General features: G+C 41.5%; 1 protein-coding gene across 2 annotated transcripts in view; it reads left to right on the top strand.

Annotated features, from left to right (window-relative positions):
* The window catches only part of ARHGAP20 (Rho GTPase activating protein 20), a 58277-nt gene that overhangs the window by 16944 nt on the left and 21929 nt on the right, over positions 1 to 19404 (top strand). For both annotated transcript variants that reach the window (XM_038143062.1, XM_038143051.1), the window contains exons 3-6: positions 10651 to 10821; positions 15882 to 16031; positions 17873 to 17914; positions 18806 to 18890. In XM_038143062.1, coding sequence (XP_037998990.1) covers positions 10651 to 10821; positions 15882 to 16031; positions 17873 to 17914; positions 18806 to 18890 — 448 coding nt within the window. The remainder of the gene's footprint in view (positions 1 to 10650; positions 10822 to 15881; positions 16032 to 17872; positions 17915 to 18805; positions 18891 to 19404) is intronic.

Below are 19404 nucleotides of genomic sequence, written 5' to 3'. Positions count from 1 at the left end.
TTCACCGTAATAGGATAATTCCTGTGCTGTAATACAAGTATCAAAATATAATTCAAAGCCCTGGAGGCAAAGCAAAGCCAGATTTGTTCCTGTTACAACTGGACAGGTGAAGTGACAGTCCTGTCTTCCATGCTGGCACCCATATTGGTCATCTCTCTTAGAGAAGTGGTTCTTAAAAACTGCAGCCAATACAGGGGCTGAGCAGATCCTCTCTTCATGTCTGTGGTGGGGCTCTATGGAGTTCACCCCACTGTGTCCCACAGTTCGTAGCCATCATAGGATGGCTTGTGTTGGAAGAGATCTTGATGATCATCTAGTTCTAAGCTCCCTGCCATGGACAGGGACATCTTCCACTAGACCAGGTTGTTCAGGGCCCCATCCAGCCTGGCCTTGAATGCTGCCAGGGATGAGGTATCTGCAACTTCTCTGGACAACCTGTGCTAGTGCCTAACCACAATCACAGTATAGAATTCTTCCTAAAATCTAATCTAATCTAAACCTACCTATCTGAAATGCTTCTTCAATAATGGGAAAATTTGAGCCTAAAGGGGAAGGGCTGTTGAGCAGTGAAACTCTGAGAGACCATGAGCAGCCCCACTGGTATTTCCCAATGATTGAGTGAGGTGACTGACAGGCAGTAAACCCAGGCAGTCAACTAGAAAATGCCATTTCCCTGTCGAAAGGACCAGGTCACACTCTTGCCAATCTGCAGCCTGTGTGACATAGAGCTGGAGATGTTAGGGTCAGCAGAAACATGTAGGCTCACTGATGGTCCAGAAGGGGTTTCTAAAGATTTCCACACCAGTCTTTTTACCTCATGTGCACATCAGCTTTAAATTTCCAGTTTCTGTAGAGATCTGCAGAATGTCCTAGCTATTTTTGATAACCCAGAATTCCTGGCTGTTATATGACCTGTGCTGAACTCTTGGAATACACTTTACAAGAAGATGTATGAAAACACCTTTTGAATAAAAAGTCAGTTTCATCCATAAGGTAAGTCAAAGTCAATGGAGTTGAGCCAGGCTTTTAAATGTTCCAGTTGTGATTAAGCGGGATTAATTCTCCTAATTGCAATTACTGCTTCTCAAAAAAAGTTAAAGTAGGACAAAAACTGTATCTCCTCAGCCAACTAAAATAATACTGGATCTCCTAGAGGGACTGAGATCCCAGAGTGCTCCTCTGTATGCTTCCTCAGAATGGGAAGGAAGAAGCTTGGTTGGTAGTAGCAAAGGTAGCTTGTGCATCCAAGCTTCTTGTAGGGCATGAGAACCTCCAACAGCCCAGACATCCATGGTGCAGAACTGTAGAGCTGGGGTGTTAGGTTTTGGGCTTTTCTCTCCCCTCAGTTCATCATACTTTTTTTTTCCTTTTTTGTTTTATTTATTATCTTTTTTCCCCCCAAAGGTCACTTTTTTGTGACCTTTTTTTCTTTGGTCTGAACAATAAGAGCTCTGTTTGGGTAGACAGTGCCTGGAATGGCATTTCCCTGGTGCAACTGGGAAAAGAGAGTAACTCAAGGTGGTGCTGGTGTGTCGGTCAGTAAAAGTGAATGGGAACTGCAGTGGGGAACAGGGGATTGATTCTTCCAAAGGCCAAAAAGCTTTTATTGACTTCTGCATGTGAATGTGTCCTCTTCCAAACATCTCCCTTGCTCAAGGGGCCGTAGACCAAAACCCCTTGAACTTGCTGACTGACTGGAGAACACCCACACTGCAAGAGCTTTTCAACAGGATTTACATCACTTGCCCTAAATTGTTTTCTGGTGGAAATAGGCAAAATATGACCAAAACGTGTGGTGCTAATTTATACCAATAGAAAATTTTGCCCTTGTGTTAAATTTTCAGAGTAAACACCTTGCAGCTGTTTATTAAAATAAAACAAAAAGCCTTGGAAGCAAACCAAACCACAAGTGTGTTTCCTGTCTCCAGCCTCCACGCTGTAGTGCATGCTTGGTCTGCAGAGAATTCTGTCCTTTTGGCTGTGTAAAAATTACTTAAGTGCAGCTTTGTTTACAGTTAAGCTGCCAAGCTTCCATCCTGAAAAGTGTGAGAATTTTGTTTTAATGATGCATTTTACCCTACAGCTATGTGATATTTTACTGCCAGACTACAGAAAAGTAGTCTGTTATGTGCCTCAGCACCTGAAACATTTAGTGCAAACCACCACCTTATTCTCTATAGTCATTTTTATTATGTTTCATAAAGTTTTGACATCATGCAGAGATGATACAAGACAATTTTTAGAATCCTATTATAATTTAAGTTGGATTGTTTTTTCTCAATATATATTGCATTAAAATGTGCACACTGAGTTTTAGAAGCAGAGGAGTGATATTCAATTTCATAAATGTAAGTTTTAACCTTGATTTCTGTCCTAAAATGTAAATTAGGCTATTTATCTGACTAAAACTTGCTCCCAGTCTCAATTAACATATATCTTCCTTCCATAGTCCAGGCTTGTGCTTGCCCTGCCAGTGCTGGAGAGTGGTTTGCAGCACATTTTGGTGGGAAGTCTTTGTGACCCTGCTGGGACTCACTGCTTGATCTTGGGTATAATTTGCTGAGGTCCAGCTGCTTGCCTGCATAGAATGAGGACAGCCCTGTGCTGGAGGCTGTGAACTGAGGCTGATATGTGCTCCAGGTCAGAGGACTCCCTATGAGATCCAGAGGCACAGTCCGTAAGGGAAGAGGCAGGGGTGAGGGGTGACTGCCCTGTATTTGTTCAAACGCATTACTCATAAAAAAGAAGCTGCAACCAGTAAAGAACACTTGTAAAGTAGAATCAGGCATTGCGATACTTAGCAACTAATGCTCTTTGAAAAACCAAGCAGATCTCACTTGTTTCATGGTACAAAAGCTACTGTACCCACAACGGTGATGGCCTAGGGGACTTTAAAGGAGTGCTGCAGAAAATAGACTTGCTATTTCTGGAATGCTGCACTGTTTTCACAAAGTGCTGCTTCAACTGCATAAAATTTACCAAAGATAACAGCATGCAAACATGCCCAGCATCCTCAGAATGGAGCTCCCTTGGCATAGCAGGGATCAATTGACAGCAGATTTTCAGAAATGGATTGGCAGCCCATGCGATTAAGAGTTTCATGCTTGTTTATTAAAGTCCTTTCTATAAATAATCCGTGTAAGTTTACAACTGCATACTAGCTTTGTGCTGGCCCACATCTTACCTACCACCTTCCTGGAAAACACTCCACCCTCCAAGCTCATAGTTTTTGTGCTTTCTTTCGCCCTCCAGATATAATTATTATTTATTACAATAAAGTGTCATAGAAATGTAGATGAAGTGCATATTCAGGATCATGAAGAATGAAGTGGGCAGATCCTGAGCACGTGGCAGATCGCTGAGGGCACTGGTTGTGGTTTGGAGGCAGTGACAGAAAGGAGCAGTTAGCACCTTTAAAAATGCAGAGGATTTTATATCTCTATCTCTATATATATCTATAGCTATATATATCTGCCTAAGTAGGGCTCTGAGCTGCAGATTGATCCGTGTGGGTGAGCCTTGTCTGTGTTACCTCATTCATGGCAAATTGAGCTGTGAATGCTCGTCCCTGAGGCCAGCAGGGTTTTGCGTGGTTGTGCTGAACAGGCAGTGGAGATGGAGCAGGCTGGACTGAGCACGTCGTGGGAAATCGGCGTGGCTGTTGGCATCCCAGTCTTCAGCTCCTTTCTCCATCTATAGATAGTTTGTGCTAAGCCAGAACTGTAACAAGGACATCTCCAGATAGATGGCATTGTTGAAGAGTACCGTGTTGTATCTCCCTGCTTCTTCCCTTTTCCATCTACAGCTGGGAATGATCAAGAACTTTCCATCTGCAGCTCAATGATCAAGAACATTTGAGGGAATGATCAAGAACTTACACAGGGCTTTGCTTGTTCTTCAACTGTTTTTCAAAGACAAAGCCTCTTGCTGACAGATTTTGGAGCTAGGTCTGCGAATGGGTGTAGTGCAGCTGTAGCCTCCTTTCTCTTCACATCCGTTCTAGCCTGAGGAGTGATTCTTCAAGCCATATGCTTTAGTAAGCTGCCAGCATGATAGAAACTAAATTAATCAGAAGCATGAACAGGACTATCTCCATTGTCCTGTGTTCAGGCCCAAGCATGGGCAGTTGTACAAGTGTACCAGAAAAACTCTTGTTTCATTTAGTTTTTCACTCTCCTCCTTTTGCATACAGAACACAATGATCTGTTTTGTGTGATTATTTTGGGAAAGTCTGGGATAATTTTTTCAAGTTGGCTGTAATGCAGTTCAAGTCACATCCAGATTGCAATTTATGATGAAATTCAATGTGTGTTGAAGTTCTGAAATGATAACATTGCCCTTTGGTGCACTATAAGGAGTGCTGCAAGGTGAGTCAGTACTCACTGCTGGGTTACAGATTTGCTTGGGTTTTTTGTTCCACCTTATCTCACCTTATTTGGTGAGCTCTTGCACATCAAATTGGACCTATTTGCTTTTGGTTACTTAAAGAATTGTTCTCACTACCATTGTAAGTTAATTATCATGAATGCAGAACACCCTCTAGCTACAGGATGGGTAACATGTCTGAGTGTTAGCTGATTTCCAGCAGTAAACCATCTTGGCTTCCAAGCTCCAGTTAGCAGGTCCTGCCTCATTAGCAAAAAACAAGGAAACCATCTATTAAGCTCCTGTTGAAGCTCCTTCTCATAGGACTAACTAGGAGCTTAAGGTTCAGAGTCAGAGTCACAGAAAAAAAGTGCAAGTACTGTTACCAGATTTCCAGCATAAACTTTATTAAGAAAGTGGAGGAACTTACCCTTTAGATCTTGCTTGCTTTTGGGGGTATTTTTGCTGGTCACAAATGACGTTTTCCCTGACTGATAATCCATTTTGGCAAAAATCCATAATGTGGGCTGAACTGTAGACATTTCTTAGGGTGCAGATAGCTGCTGTTTTCACTGGCCTTGAAAGAATGTGGGTAGCTCCTGCTTCTCTCAGTGGGCTGCTCTAGCCCAAAGCTGTGATTCAGCAATGGTAAAGTAAAGGCTTTACTGAGAGACACTGAAGTTGAATGTTCATTTGCTTTATTATTCCTAAAGGATAAATTGCTTATTCTTTAGAGCCATGCAACACTGGCCTTTGAGGTATACAAAGTAAGTCTGATGTCTCTGAACACTGCGAGGACGGTTAGCAGATGCTCTGCTTGGTGGCTTCTCTAGCCTGTAGCCAAAGCAAGGTTAGATTTATGCTGCAGACTGCAAGCTCTATGCCTGTAGGCAGATCCTCTTCACTGTCTTCATAAATGACTTGGACACTGGACTTGAAGGTACACTTACATCAGTTTGCTATGACACCAGACTGGGAGGAACTGTTGCCACCCTGGAAAGCAGAGAGGCCATGCAGAGAGATGTAAGCAAATTAGAGACATGGGCAGTCACCAACTGCATGAAGTTTAATGTGGGCAAGCGCTGGATTCTGCACCTGGGATGGGGCAACTGTGGATGTATGGACTGGCTAGGGAGTGAGACACTGGAAAGCAGCCCAGGAGAAAGGGATCCGGGAGTCCTGGTCAATGACAAGTTGAATATGAGTCAGCAGTGCCCTGGCAGCCAGGAGGGCCAAGCATGTCTTGGGGTGCATCAAAAGCAGCGTGGGCAGCAGGTCAAGGAAGGGGATTCTCCTGCTCAACTCCACTCTGGTGAGATCCCACCTGGAGTTCTGTGTCCAGTTCTGGGGTCCACAGCACAGAAAGAACATGAACCTATTTGAGCCAGGAGAGGAAAGCCATGAAGATTATTAGAAGGATGGAACACCTCTCCTAAGAGGAAAGGCTGACAGAATTGGAACTGTTCAGCCTAGAGAAGAGCTCTGTGGAGACCTTAGGGCAGCCTTCCAGTACCTAAAGGTGGCCTGTAAGATAGGTTTTCCCTAGGGGTGTTAAGATACCCCATGCCTGGAAAGATTCAATGTCAGGTTGGTCAGGGCTCTGAGCAACCTGATGTAGAGGACGTTGTCCCTGCTCTTTGCAGGGGTGTTGGACTAGATGACCTTTAAATGTTCCTTCCAACCCAGACTATTCTGTGAATCTGTGATTGAATGACTCTTGTGGGTCCCTTCCACCTATGTTTCTGTGATTGATTGTATGAAAACTGGAAAGAACTTCTGGTCCTTAGCTGAGCTTCAGCACCAGTGGAGGCATGCAGGATTTATACCTACAGTACATATTTGTGAAATGAGTGTAGGCCGAGTTGTTCACTGTAAGAGGAATTTGGAAAGGTATTACGTATGTGTTAGACACACCAAGTGCAGCCTCACACGTGGCTGGGCTGGTTCAGGTTTCAGCCTTTTGAACAGCTATCATTGAACTGGTCTGCTGATGAAAAGGTGAATTTCTCACCTACATCTTGAGAGGGACTTCAGAGGTTAAAAAGAGAAATGGCATTTTATATTCCATAGAGTGCACTGGTGCTGCATCGTAAGAGGAAATCGACTTCTGTGGCTGCGGAGAGATCATTGGTGGAGGAAAGTTCTGGCAGAGGACAATAACCAAAACAATGGAGTGGGGTTTAGGGTGGAGCATGAGCAGTCTGTGAGAAGGATGTCATATAGCTGAGATACCTGCAGCAGATCAATCCAGCTTAGCTACCTTGGAACAGGTTGTTCCCCTGAGGCGTCTTAGAGCTTAATCTAAACCAATGATAGGCTGCAGTAATCATCAGCTGAAGTCAGGGGAAAGCTTCCTATTGGAATAAATGACATTTGGATCATGGATTTAGTAACCACTTAGCATGGACTGTTCAGCTCTCCTTCAAAACATATTTTCTTTCATTGTTTTCGCTATAAGCAGAGAATAAAGCTGACATCTCCATTAACACCAAGAATAAACATTTTGTGGGTAATGCTATTCAGCTTTATTGGAAACCCCAAGGAAGCTCTTCAGGGGAAGACATATTTTTTGTGTTTCTGTGGTTTCTGGTAAATACAGGATCAGTGAAGTGAGCTCTGATGTTTGCTTTCACACCGAATGCAGCCAGGATGTGTTTTTCAGTATTTGGCTGACTACTGTAGATTTCACCCTCATATGTTTCACAAACAAAATTGCAGTGGTCTTTTAAATCATAGTGTCTTTTGAATAGGCACAAAATGACTATTTCGATTACTTTGAAAAATAAGAGGTATAACAATTTATGTTCTGGAAACATCCAGAGAGAAATCTTCAATTATCTTTCCACTAATTTCATCCAGCACAGTGATTTTAGTCTTTTCCCAAAATTTTCTCCTTAGTTAAAATCCCACATGGAAATTTCAGACCTCCCAAAATAGTACTCTTAGAAAAAACTGTCCGCTTAAGACTAGAGTTTTATAATGGCAATGCCATCGAAACATCAGTGTCAGCCTTGCTTCCTCACAAATGTTGCTGGCTCTACAGGATCCCCACCTAACCCCATCATTCAGGAATCAGTTCACAATTCCTTCTTAACAAACCTGGATGACAGCTTTTTTTTTCCTTCCAAAATGGAAAGATGTTACTGTGTGGGTTTTTACGTGTGCTAATCATAAAGTGATTTTTAAGGAAACACAGGAAAGGCAGAGAGAGCCCTACATCACTGACTTGCATTTTTTATTTATACCAGAAATCCTGTTGACCTGACTTTTGTCTAATTTTATTGGAAGGAATTTTCAAAGAATCAGTATTTACGTACTCAGCACTTTTTCAGAATTAGACCCATCTAATGGCCAGAAAAATCATTGAGCCATTAAAAACTGGACTGCAAAAATACTTCTCTCATATAAATCCCTATGCCTGAGGATATTGCTGATCTGCATTTTCAATGTAACAACACTTGGGCTTCATTCATGTCTTGTAACAAAGGAACATTAATTGAGAGGATCAAAAGCCTGCTTTCCAAAAGACATTTTTGTCACTGCTGACATGAATTTCCTGCATGTTCCTTGTTCCTGGGGCATTAGAATATTCTGGCTAAATTAATGGCTTTGATTTTTTTTTTTTTTTTACACTTTGAAGAAAATATTGGCACTTCTTTTTTTTTTTTTTTTTTTTTTTAATAAGGCTTATCAGGTAAGGCCTAATATTAGTATATGTAAGACTTCTTATTAGAGTTCAGCTGACAGATGTGCTTGAAAGGCACTGGCTCAAAAGACAGTTCAATTTTCTTGACCCTTCTGACATTACTAAACCTACTACACCTTCATTTGTGTACCAACATGGCAAAGATTTTGATTCGTTTAATTTGAGAGTCTCCTGGGCTTATGAATCATGATGTAGAAAACATACAAATAGGAATAATCAAACAGAATTGCCTTTATGGAGACATAAAAGCCAGACCTTATGACTGTAAGAATGCTTACAGCAGTGTAACATGAAAAGGGTTTTCCTAACATTTGTTGTCATGGGGTTCAGGTACAGGTGAATGTATTCCTGATTTAATCTTAGAGGTAAAAGCCTTGCATGGCTTTCACACAGGTGGGCTCATCAGCATTCCTGAATTCTGCTTGAGTTTCTGTGCCAAGTGCTGCTAGGGAGTTAATGAATTGGAGTCCAGTTACCAAACACTCATTGATGAACTGGTGAGGTGGCAATTTCCAGTCCCATGGGGATGGCGGGGTAGGAGAGGTGCTTGTTGTTCTCCTGGCTCCTGTTGCTGGCCACACAGTGTGTATCCCTGTTATGCTGGACCAAAATTCCTCCCTCTGCTTTAACCTTCACACTCCTGGACACCCCTTCTGCATAGGAATGGCCAAATAACTTAGTTTTGCATTATTCATTCTGTAAGTCATTCCTCGTCTTTCTCTCTTACTTGAAGGGGTAGGTAATGAAAGACAAGATTAAGACACAGTTTAAGACAAAATAAGTTGAGGAATTCTTTTAAAAACTGAAGATTCCCAGCCATAAAGGGGAATCCAAGGCCCTTCCCAGCAGGTAGGGATCCTTGCCAGCTCCTTATACATCAGTGAAAGTGTGTCCTGCTAATGTGGGCCAATCTTAGAGCTTATCCTTTCTCTCCCAGCTGTCAGGATTTCCTAAATAACTTTCTGCGTAATCCAGCCACAAGTATCAAGGAGGGGAGGGTCATGAGTCATCCAGGCTCTAAGAGAGGTATGAGGTTTATGACCTTCTTTGAAGGTTTCCTGTGCTTGCTCTTATTTTCTTTTATTTCCCCCCATTTGTTTTGTGACTTGCCCCATATGAGCTCCATTTCTTCTCCCAGAAAACTCATTAGGTGTTTGTCATCCATTCCAGTGGGACCAGGAATAAACTGGAATTGCAAAGTTGTTCACTTCAGCCTGCCCTTGCCAAGCTGATCCTGCCAAGCGTTAGCTTAATTTTTTAACAAGAAAAAAAGTATATAAGTATATATAAGTAAATATATACTTATAAATATATATTTACTTATATATATATAAGTAAATATATTTGAATAAAAATTGAACTGATTTGTTTTGCTAGAGGGAAATGGTTCATTTGGAGGCATCTCTTAGGAAAGCAAACAATTGCAAAGTTGGATTTTAAAATCATGAGTAAAGATACTGATGGTACCTGGATTTAATTCAGAAATTCATTATTTAAGGTACACCAGGGTATAGGAGACTCAGGTTCAGTTCTCTCAGCTTAGTGTGAGAACTTGAGGCCATGCCTCTGGCTTTCCAAGGGACAGCCTGACCTGCTACAAGCTTCTAGGGAACACTAGAGAAGCAGTGTCCTCCTCATATTAATTTTGTTTGGCTCAATATAAATGGTCATTTGTTACAGCAAGGCTCAGAAAGTAGGGATATCCTGGCTGGGTGAGTAAGCTGACCATCATGCTAGAGAAAATCTATTTCTGCTTCAATAACTATTCAGCTGCTTTATATAGAACAGTTAGATCAGGAGAGTTTGAGAGAATCATGTCTCAACCCTGTGCTGCAACTTATTCAATACCTCCTTAGAAGAGATCAGTGTTTTCTAGGAGAGAGCCTGGTATTTCCCCCACAAGCTGGTGTTTGGATTACCCAGCAGCCTCAGATGAGCACAGCATAGCAGTGCTCCAGCCACACAACCAAACCCTGTAGCAGGAGCTTATGCAGTGCTCCCGGGTTGTGTGCTGGGAGAGAGAAAGGCTGAGCAGCCTTCTCATGTCTCGTCTAGTATGTGGTGTGTCTCTAGCAAGGTTCAGTAACACCTTATATTTGTCATTGTTTCTCAGTAATTTCTATAAATGGCTTTTAACCCTGAGTTAAAAGTCCTCTTCTGATCAAGGTGAGTGTGCAGTTCTCTGTTCATCATTCATTATGTGTCCTCTCTCTATTTGGAGAGCCTACAGGAGATGAAATATTTTCTCTAAGACTTCAGTACAAAGGGAAACAAATACAAATAGCAAAAATGGGGAGGACTGTGTCTATATTACTGTCCTTTGCTAAATGCTACTCATGCCAAATGCTACAGCTTTTACAGCTTAGGCTCTACAGGTTCAGTGAGGACAGTTCCTAACAGATTTTGTGTCAGAATCTGACTGCTGAATTATCCTGTAAGTGCCTCTCACCTTTCACTGAAATGTGGTCAAATAAATTACTTTTTGGCAGCAGGTGTGGGAAGTCGCTGTCTGGTTCTCACTCTCAGGCAAGCAGCTGATTTGCTTTCCTTTATTGTGTTTATTTTATGTCCTTTTGCAGGGAAGGCTGCTTGTCCCCCATCAGCCCAGAGTCATGGCCCCTTGTGCAGTCTTTCATATGCCACAACCGAATGCTCATCCTGGACGGCCACGTGCAGCTGAAGACGAGTCTGCAAACCCAGGAGCGACACCTTTTCCTCTTCACAGACCTTCTGGTTGTTGCCAAGTCCAAGTGAGTAAGGCCCCTCAGGCACTGCTCCTGCAGAGCAGACCTTTCCTTCAGTGGAACATAGCATGGATTTCCAGAATGCTTTTATAGTAGCAAATCTTCCCTAAATCATAAGGAAACATTTTATTTTGACCTCTCCAGGGACCTTTGAAAGCCTCATAGCCATAGAGGAATTTGAGGATGCAGCAGATTATTTCAGGAAGTATCAGATAGTCTTTGATATATTTCTTGTTTTCTGTCATCTTCTCCACTTTGGGAGTGCAATGTCACAAAAGACTCACTGGCGCTCAGCTATGTCCAATGTGCTGCCTTCAACTTCTTGTTTTAGACAGCTCATCTTCAGTCCTGTGGGGTTTGGGTAACACCAGTGGTTGTGTTGTAGAGATATTAGAGGTTTTAACCCTTACCTGGAAGCTGCTTTGATACACACCAGGCATCAGCAGCTGTATGAAAATAGAGATTGCAGGCGGCACTGTGGCGTCTGTCTCTGTAGGTTGTCCTGTGCCAGAAGGAGCATGGGGAAGGGGAAGCCATGCTGAGCAGTCTGGGTAGTGTTCATGTGTAATCAGGCTTGCTGTTGAGCTCTGATTATTCACTCTACCATTCACAATTAAATCACATTTACAAGCTGTGTCAAGCGTGCCAGCTTCATGCGGCATTTGTGGTTTAAGGCAGTTTTAGAGGGTGCTTTCACTTGTTGTTATGGGTTATGGAGAAATAATAATAAGAGATCCTGATGTAGCTTCTCTCTCTGTTAGGCACTGTGTTGTGGTTTCACAGGGTGGGCAGTCTCAATGTGAATCCTGGGCTTTTGCAATGTGTCGTTTTGCTTAAGCAATTGTTTCAGGGGCTTCTGGGAAAAGCCAGAAGAAGTCTGTGTTTTCTGTAGAGATCCGAGCTGTGTCTGTTTGAATCACACATAGTAAACATAAGCCCCCCAGCTGAACTCCCTCACTTGATGTGGTGTGACAACACAGAGGATATTTTACACAAAACATGTTCCGCTATGGGTGGGTGGAGAACATAAGGATGTTTAGGGGAAATCTTGGTGTTCCACCAGCACCAGCAGTAACAGCATTGTTACTGTATTGATTTTTGTTTGTTGCTGGTTTAGGGTGGAATTCTCCTCACCTGATTTCAGCTGTAAAGTGAAATACTTGCAACTTACTTAGGTTTCTGGGTTCCTCTTGCAGTCCCTGAGGCAAAACCAGTGGCAAACTCACCTGTGCTGAAAGAGCATTGATGGTGGGTGAGGGGAGTCATGCTCTTGGGAGTCTCTCTCTCTGTCCACTGGCTATTCAGTGGGCATTATCCACTAGCTCAGCTCCTTAATTGAAGAAGAGTACAGTCAGGAGGGATAAAGCCCCCCTCCCTGGTCAGCCTGCTGAGCACGAGCTGTGCTACAGCCCCTGAGCTGCACATTACTGCAGGTTTGGCTGGGTCCCAGTGGGACTATTTGCATAGGAGAGCGCTGGTGGGTGTAACCACACAAAAATCTGGTCCCCAGGGAGTAATAACAGCTTCTACAGCATGTGATTTAATGTGGTGAAGAGAAACAATGTTAAAAAAGGTGGAAGAGAACAATTTGTGCTTTTGCATGTGAAAAAGGAGGGGGGAGCAAGTCTTTGCTAGAAATGGTAAAAATAGTATTTTGAGTGATTTTACTTCATGTATTTTGAAGAACTAATTGGGATGTTCTCTCTACAGCTGCCCTGTCAGCAATTAAAGCATCAGAGCTGTCACTAATGAATACTACTTAAAAATCAGCATTTTTAAAGCTGTCTCACACTAAAATGCCAATGCTGATTCCTAGAAGGAAAACCCAAGTGTGTGTGTGTATTGCTATGTGGCCGTGACTGTTGATTGCTATTGACTTTTTTAATAGCTGGTACAGAGTCAAAGCAGTAAGACTAGCACAGAATTAGTGATACAGTTGAATCAGAATTAACTTCAGAATTATTCCTTGTGAATAACTCAGTCTTAAGTAGTTTTTCAGCTTGGGGCATATGAACCCCTAAGGTATCTTCAGTCCAGCTGGGCCCTGTGCAGGTGGGAGCTCAGCTGCAGGTGACCAGCCACTGTACAAATGAAACTCATGTACAATCAAGCTTTGTATGCCCAGCAAATGGGTACAAGTTTTTGTTAAAGAGAACAAGTATCTTGTGTCCTTTGAGCTTGCTGAGTAAACTGCTTGTACAGGACTGAGCTCCTGCTTAAAGGCAACAAATTGGTATTGCTCCCATTGGAATTTGTGAGGGATAAGTCCTCTCCATAACTGGTCCATGTACAACTTTGGACAAGGGGCCTGTCGGATCATTTTTTTGCTGCTTTCTAATAATATCTGAAATACAAACTGCTACAGTTTCCTATGATGCATTATACTAGTTTATAAAAAATAAGAATGATACTCACATGCTGTGCTCCTCTGCTGCCCTGTCCTTCACTACCTTCATGTGGGGATTAAGTCACAAATGAATTTATTGAAAGAGTTTTTCTAACTAAACCAAAGTCAAGTACGTAAAATGTTATACTCTTTTTAAATGTACTGATTAGATTTCTTACAGAGAGTGTATGTTTTTGTTTGGCAGAGTAAATATTTCAAGGATCTGTTAGTTCAGTGATGAAGGTGTCTCACATATGTTTTTGTATGGGAGACGCAGAGAAATTGTTTCCTTTTTCTCCTTTGTAATGTGCACCTGCATTCATATACGTGCCTTTTAAGGGTATTTTCCTGAAGTGGCTGGACATAGAAATGAATGCTGAGTTCATACATGGAATTATGGCAGCAGTCTCACCGTAGATCCATAAATGCTTTTGTCAGAGAATTCGGTTAAGGAGATTAGCAAATCTGGAGAGAAATTAATCTCCCATCTGTTATCGGCTGCAAGGTATCCAATTGTAAGCAAAAGGAACTGTGTGTACTCTGCAGAGATGGCTTAACTTGGGGTGTGCCAGTATCTACAGCATTGGTCTTCATTATTTTTCTGTTGATTTTAGTTGATTTGGAATCTGCCTGATATTCACAGTGACATTTGCTAGGGGACATCCTTAAAAATATACAATACTCATTAGATTGTTACTGTACCCATTTTTTAAATGTTCTGTCATGTTGCTTCCTTAGTCAGCAATATATTCATTTTGGAAGGTGCACATTAGAAGACACATGTTTCACAAATGCTAAGAAGCCATGGGTTGCATAAAGGACATGGCAGATAGAGATAAAATTATACTTCAGGCTCTTTAGATGTTAATGGAGGCTACTGTTTCAGCACCTCTGGAAAGCAGGCCACTTGAATACTGATAACAGCTGAAAGGTGTGACTAGGCATGGCAAACAGGGAAGAATATACATCAAGCATGACTGGAGAACATCCTTGTGTTTCTGCCAACACCCTGCTGACACCTGCTACTGGCACTGTAGGGATCTGGCTTTATGGACTGTAAATATTTAAAAAATAAAAACAGCATGTAGAGTGTTCAATGTACTGGGTAATGGCAAAAAGAAGTTGAGGAGAAAGGGAGGGTCAGCAGACTGATTTGATGGAGTCAGACCACACATCCATTTATTAACATCTACATTAGAATTCACAGCTGTATTTTTTTGTAAATCTGTGTTTTCACAATTCATTCAGTGGTCAGTCAGATTACAGTTATTTTTGTTTTCTTGACAGACCTTACTTGTTGCATCATAAACTCATTTGCTAACAAGCGTGTTGAAATATGCTCCTGTTCTTTAAGTTTCTCTTTATTTGGGTAGCAAGATATAATAAAGACAGGTGAAATGTTCAGCTGATCAGGAGACACCATAGCCTTAGGTTTGATAAGTACTGATGGTTCTTTCTTGACCTTCCTCTGATTGTGCTGCTCTATCCCACCACACCTGTTAGCCACAGTGTCAGCTGGAAAACTCAGACCAGCCAGGTTCATCTAAGTCCTCTTTAAAGCCACAAGGTTCAAGTGTTTTCATGTTTCAGACTGTGTTAGTTCAGTTTGTCCCAAATGAAATACCTTGTAAATGAGGCTAATCTCAGAGAAGGCAGTCCATGTGTGCCAAAGCCCTAAGAAACTGCTCACCTGGCATATTTATTTATAGAGCACTAATCACCATGGTGCCCAGCACTGTCCCCATCCACATTTGCCACTCAGTGGTGAGCTGATGTGCTCTTGGTTTCAGGGAGGTTTCTCCTCCAGCCTTTCCCCGCTGGCCCAGGAGAACCATAGCTCAGGTAATTCTGCAGGGTTTGAAGTGAGAGGCTCTAGCAGAGCTGCAGAGCTGGATTGACTTCGGGAGTTTTTATTTGTTTCTATAGCACTAGCACTCACTGATCCTACAAAGAAAGGACACTTATAACGAGAAATGTATTGGATGAGTTGAAGTTAAAATGTGAAATTCTGTACATTTGACCTTTACTCAATTGTTTAGTAGCATAAAAAATAGGAAGGGCCAAGTTTTTAAAAATTGGGAAGATTACGTCTCTTCCTTGTAGATGAGTAAATATTTTGAGAATGCTCATGGTCTTGGCTCCAAGTGATGTGTTTTTAAAGCTACCGTGTAGAAAGTTTGTGAAGGCTGTGTGGTGACCCGTGCTGTAGTTAAGACAAATGGCAATTTTCTGCTTGTTTTTGCTTCATTTGCCCTGTCCTAGTTGTCACTACTTGAACTCATCACCATTTTTGACCCTGAGACTAAGCAATACAACTGTGTTGTGAACTCCTCAGTGGCATTAAAGTCACTGAAAGGAGAGTCAAATACAAGTGTCAACCTTTGCCTCATAGCAAGATTTGGAGGGCAACTCTGGACATGGACAGCTTTCCTCCAAGAAGGGGGATGTCCAGGGATGCCAGAAGCAATCTGTTTATCCCACAAATAAGAGATTTGTTGATCCAATTTACATGAAAAATTAGTATATTTTTATATGCAACCCAATAAAGAAACATTTTCTTTAACTGAAGCAGAAGTGCTTCTTCTGTTAACTCCAGTGCAAGCCTCACAAAAACTCTAGTTGTTTAATCTGCTGTCTGTGTTTTCATGTGTGTGACACACCTGTGAATTTCCACCTGCAGGTCACACTCTCATTTCAAGCTGAAGTGCCAAGCACGTCTCTGTGAGATGTGGACAGCGTTTTGTACAGAAGAAGTGTGTGAAGGCAGCACAGACCCAGACCGGTCCTTTGTTTTGGGCTGGCCCACCACAAACTGTGTGGCAAACTTCAGGTAAGAATTGAGATATATTTTATTTAACAAGTTATGTAAATGTTTCTAGGCTGACAGGTCATGAGACTATCGCAGATTCATTTCAGCACCAGTGAATGTGGGGAGCAGGAACTTGCTGATTCTCAAATCAATTCCTTCTACTGCTCTGAGCAAGTTGCCCTCCATACCTCGTCTTTCATCTCACCATTTTAAAAACTGAGAAAATACATGATTTGGCAAAGCACTTTTTTGTGCTGCAAATTTGCTTAGTGGAAATTACCTTTTTTTTTGGTATAACTCGGCAAACACCTTGGCTAATTAATAAGATGAACTACAAATATTAAACATCCAAGCTGATGAAAGGATCAAAGACACTCTTGTATGACAATTTTAAACAGAAGGCCATGTATTGGAAGTAGCAGAAAACTTACAGTGAAATAATAACCTTTGTCCTATTTCTCTTTTTTGATTTAATTGTGCCGGAGAAAATGTCAAAATTCCTCTTAAAGCAGAATCTCTGAATTTTAATAACAAGAAAAAAATTTTGGCTGTCTTTGCAGCATTGACTGTAAGACACATACGGGCTGTAGAGGTAATTTCAGTGATTAGGATAATTTTAGTCTCAGCAGGAGGGCTCTTTCATCGCTTTGGATGAGGGAGGGCACCATCCCCCTGAAATCCCAGCTGCTTTGCCTGAGTCTTAGGAATTGCATTTCCTTCTTTATCAACACAGAGCAAAAGCTGGAGTATCTGGCTTAATTTCTATGTCCCATTGTCCATACCTAAGGACAATGTTGTCTGCAAATTGCACTCTCCTGAGCTGGTTGTGCTATTTATGTTTTTTACACATAATAGTCCCGAAACACAGATTAAATTTTCTGTTGATTTTCAATTGAAATCTTGCCAGAATTTCAGGAGCTTTGCTCTAAAGACAGTATGTGATCCTTTATAGATAACTGAAAGTAGTTGAATAGGAAAGCAATAGCTTCAGTTGAAAACAGCTAGAGATTTTACAGAAGTGAAATTATTTGATGTCTAGAGGTACACAGAAAAATCTAAAGAGCCATGTGTGAGTGCTTAGATGTCTGTCCAGTAGAACTGAAACAACCAAATCAGAATAATTTTTTTAACATTTATAAAGTGCATTTCACTCACAGCATCGAGTAGGTTTGTAGTTCCCTAAATGCCTGCTGTGGAAATTTGGAAAACTTGCTTTGCAAAAGCAGCAGTGGGAATAGCAGTTACATCTGGGCTAGTATTTAAATTAAGAGAGTTGAAGCAAAATTAGGTTAGATTCCTTGAACTGTCATATTATTAGCTATATTTTGCTGGACTGCTTTTTATCCTTCCAAGTATACACATGAGATAAAGATAAAAGAGATAAGCCTTGAAATGTCCAAAGTTAAACCCTACTAAGTACAGTGGGCTTTTATGTTCTTTGGGATGTGCTGATAAAACAAGTAATAAATAAGAATTAGAGTAGAAAGAAATCTGTCTACCTGAGGAAATACCTTTAAACTTTTGAATTAAGCTTTTTTTTTTTTTTTTAATAGTGCCCTCCTCTTCTCCTCTTCTATTCAGACATTACTTTCAGAGTTCAACACATTTCCTACAAAATTACCTGGTGAAGCTTTACCTTCTGTGGCAAAAATGGTAACTGGGGCTTTTGATCTCCCTGGTAGGCTTTTCAGTTGACTTTGCAGGGAAGCAGACATTTCATTCAAATCTGGATAAACCTTTTAATTTTTGTAGGTATTTATGAAATTGCAACCAAGACAAGATCCATTCCATTGTGGTTTGTAGGACTGTTTTGGTATTAGAATAATGGCTGATTTGTCTTGTTTTTCCTTGAATTCTTTCAGATCTGCAGAACAAAAGGAAACATGGCTGTCTGTTTTGCAAAGGTACTTTATTATATGGACTGTAAAGACAGTGGAAAGAGTCCTGGTCTAGACCAGTGATTCCCAAGCTGTGATGCTTATACCATCATGATAGATAAGCTCTTTCAAATATTAAGAAAAAAAAAATCTCATGTCTTCTCCCTCAGAAGATATTGTGTGCTTTATGCAGCAATCCCTGTGCAAGAAGGGAATTGCTTCTCTGTGCTCAGCAGAAAACTGGAAAAATTCCTGTCCCACATTGCTCCTTCCCAACACAGCAGCAGGAGCCTCTGCCACCATGGCTCGAGTTGAGCCTGGAGCTCTTTCCATGGTGGTGGCATTCAGGCAAGCCCTGCTCAGAAACCTCTGCTCTAACCTGTCTGCTGCTTAAGGCTGGCTGTATTTTGTTCTGAAAAAACATGCCCAGTGCTGGAGGGTTCTGTTTTCTGGTTGCCCAGTTCTTCTGGTTGAGGCTTGTGCCTTTACCTGCTTCTTCAGAGTACCTGGGTTGTTTGAATCATCCTTGCTGGGATGATTTCCAGTTCACCGTTCTCCTGTTCAGTCCTTTGAATGAGTCTGTATTGATGGAACTGATTCCAGTTGGAGTCTGTAGTACAGACTCAGGCATCACAATGATGGGTAGTTTTAGCTTGATTTTTTTCCATTTCTTTCTTTGCTGCTTACTCTGATTTCTGCAGTGAGCTTCAGTGCAAGAGGGCATAACTGGGGGCCACAGTCAGCCTCCCTTCCAGATACTGCTGGATGCTTTCTTGTCCTCAGAGATCTTTCTACTGCAGTACATCTGCAAACGGTCTCCTTCTTACCAAGTTACTGCTTGATTGCTGTATAAATCTATGTCTTGCTATTTATGTGTGCAATATTAAAAATTTACTTGTTTTGTTCTTGTTTTGTCAGTCGAATAAGGGAAGAGAAGGAAAAAGACAATCCTAAAAGCATTCGCCTGACGATAATTGCAAAGGACGTGGGAACTTGTGCATACGTAAGTGTTCTTGAGCTAAACAGGGCTCTCGATCCACATCACCTATGAGTGCTGTTCACCAGCAAATCCTTTGGATATTGAGAGGTTTCCTTTGATTTGCAATCTCCTTTAGGGATTCAGCCCCTTGAAAAGTCTTGGCATAGACAGCCCTGAAATGTTTGTTCCCTGTCTGTAGTACACAATTTCTGTTTTAAGGGCAGTGTGCTTGGCTCGTTCATGCACATGAGTTAAAGACTGTACAGTATGAAGTCACAAGAAACACCTCTACTAGAATTTATGCATAAGCATCTCCAGAAATGTCAGTACAACGTTCCCTTTTTTTTCTTTTGCTTGTAAAACTTATCTAATCCCACAGCTGCCTTCATGAAATTCTGCAAAGTTGCAGTTGCTTTATTGTTTATAACAATCTTAAGTCAGTAAAGCGGTGTAGAAGAACATCCTGAAATTGCGTTAAGCATGTTAGTCATCAAATAATTGATGGTGGTGAATTTATAGGCAAAGCTTAGATGGTAAA

The sequence above is a fragment of the Motacilla alba genome, chromosome 1 (genome assembly GCF_015832195.1).
Source record: "Motacilla alba alba isolate MOTALB_02 chromosome 1, Motacilla_alba_V1.0_pri, whole genome shotgun sequence".
NCBI classification, from domain to species: domain Eukaryota; kingdom Metazoa; phylum Chordata; class Aves; order Passeriformes; family Motacillidae; genus Motacilla; species Motacilla alba.
The sequence above is the reverse complement of the archived record's forward strand: the minus strand, read 5'-3'. Positions and strand labels throughout refer to the sequence as shown.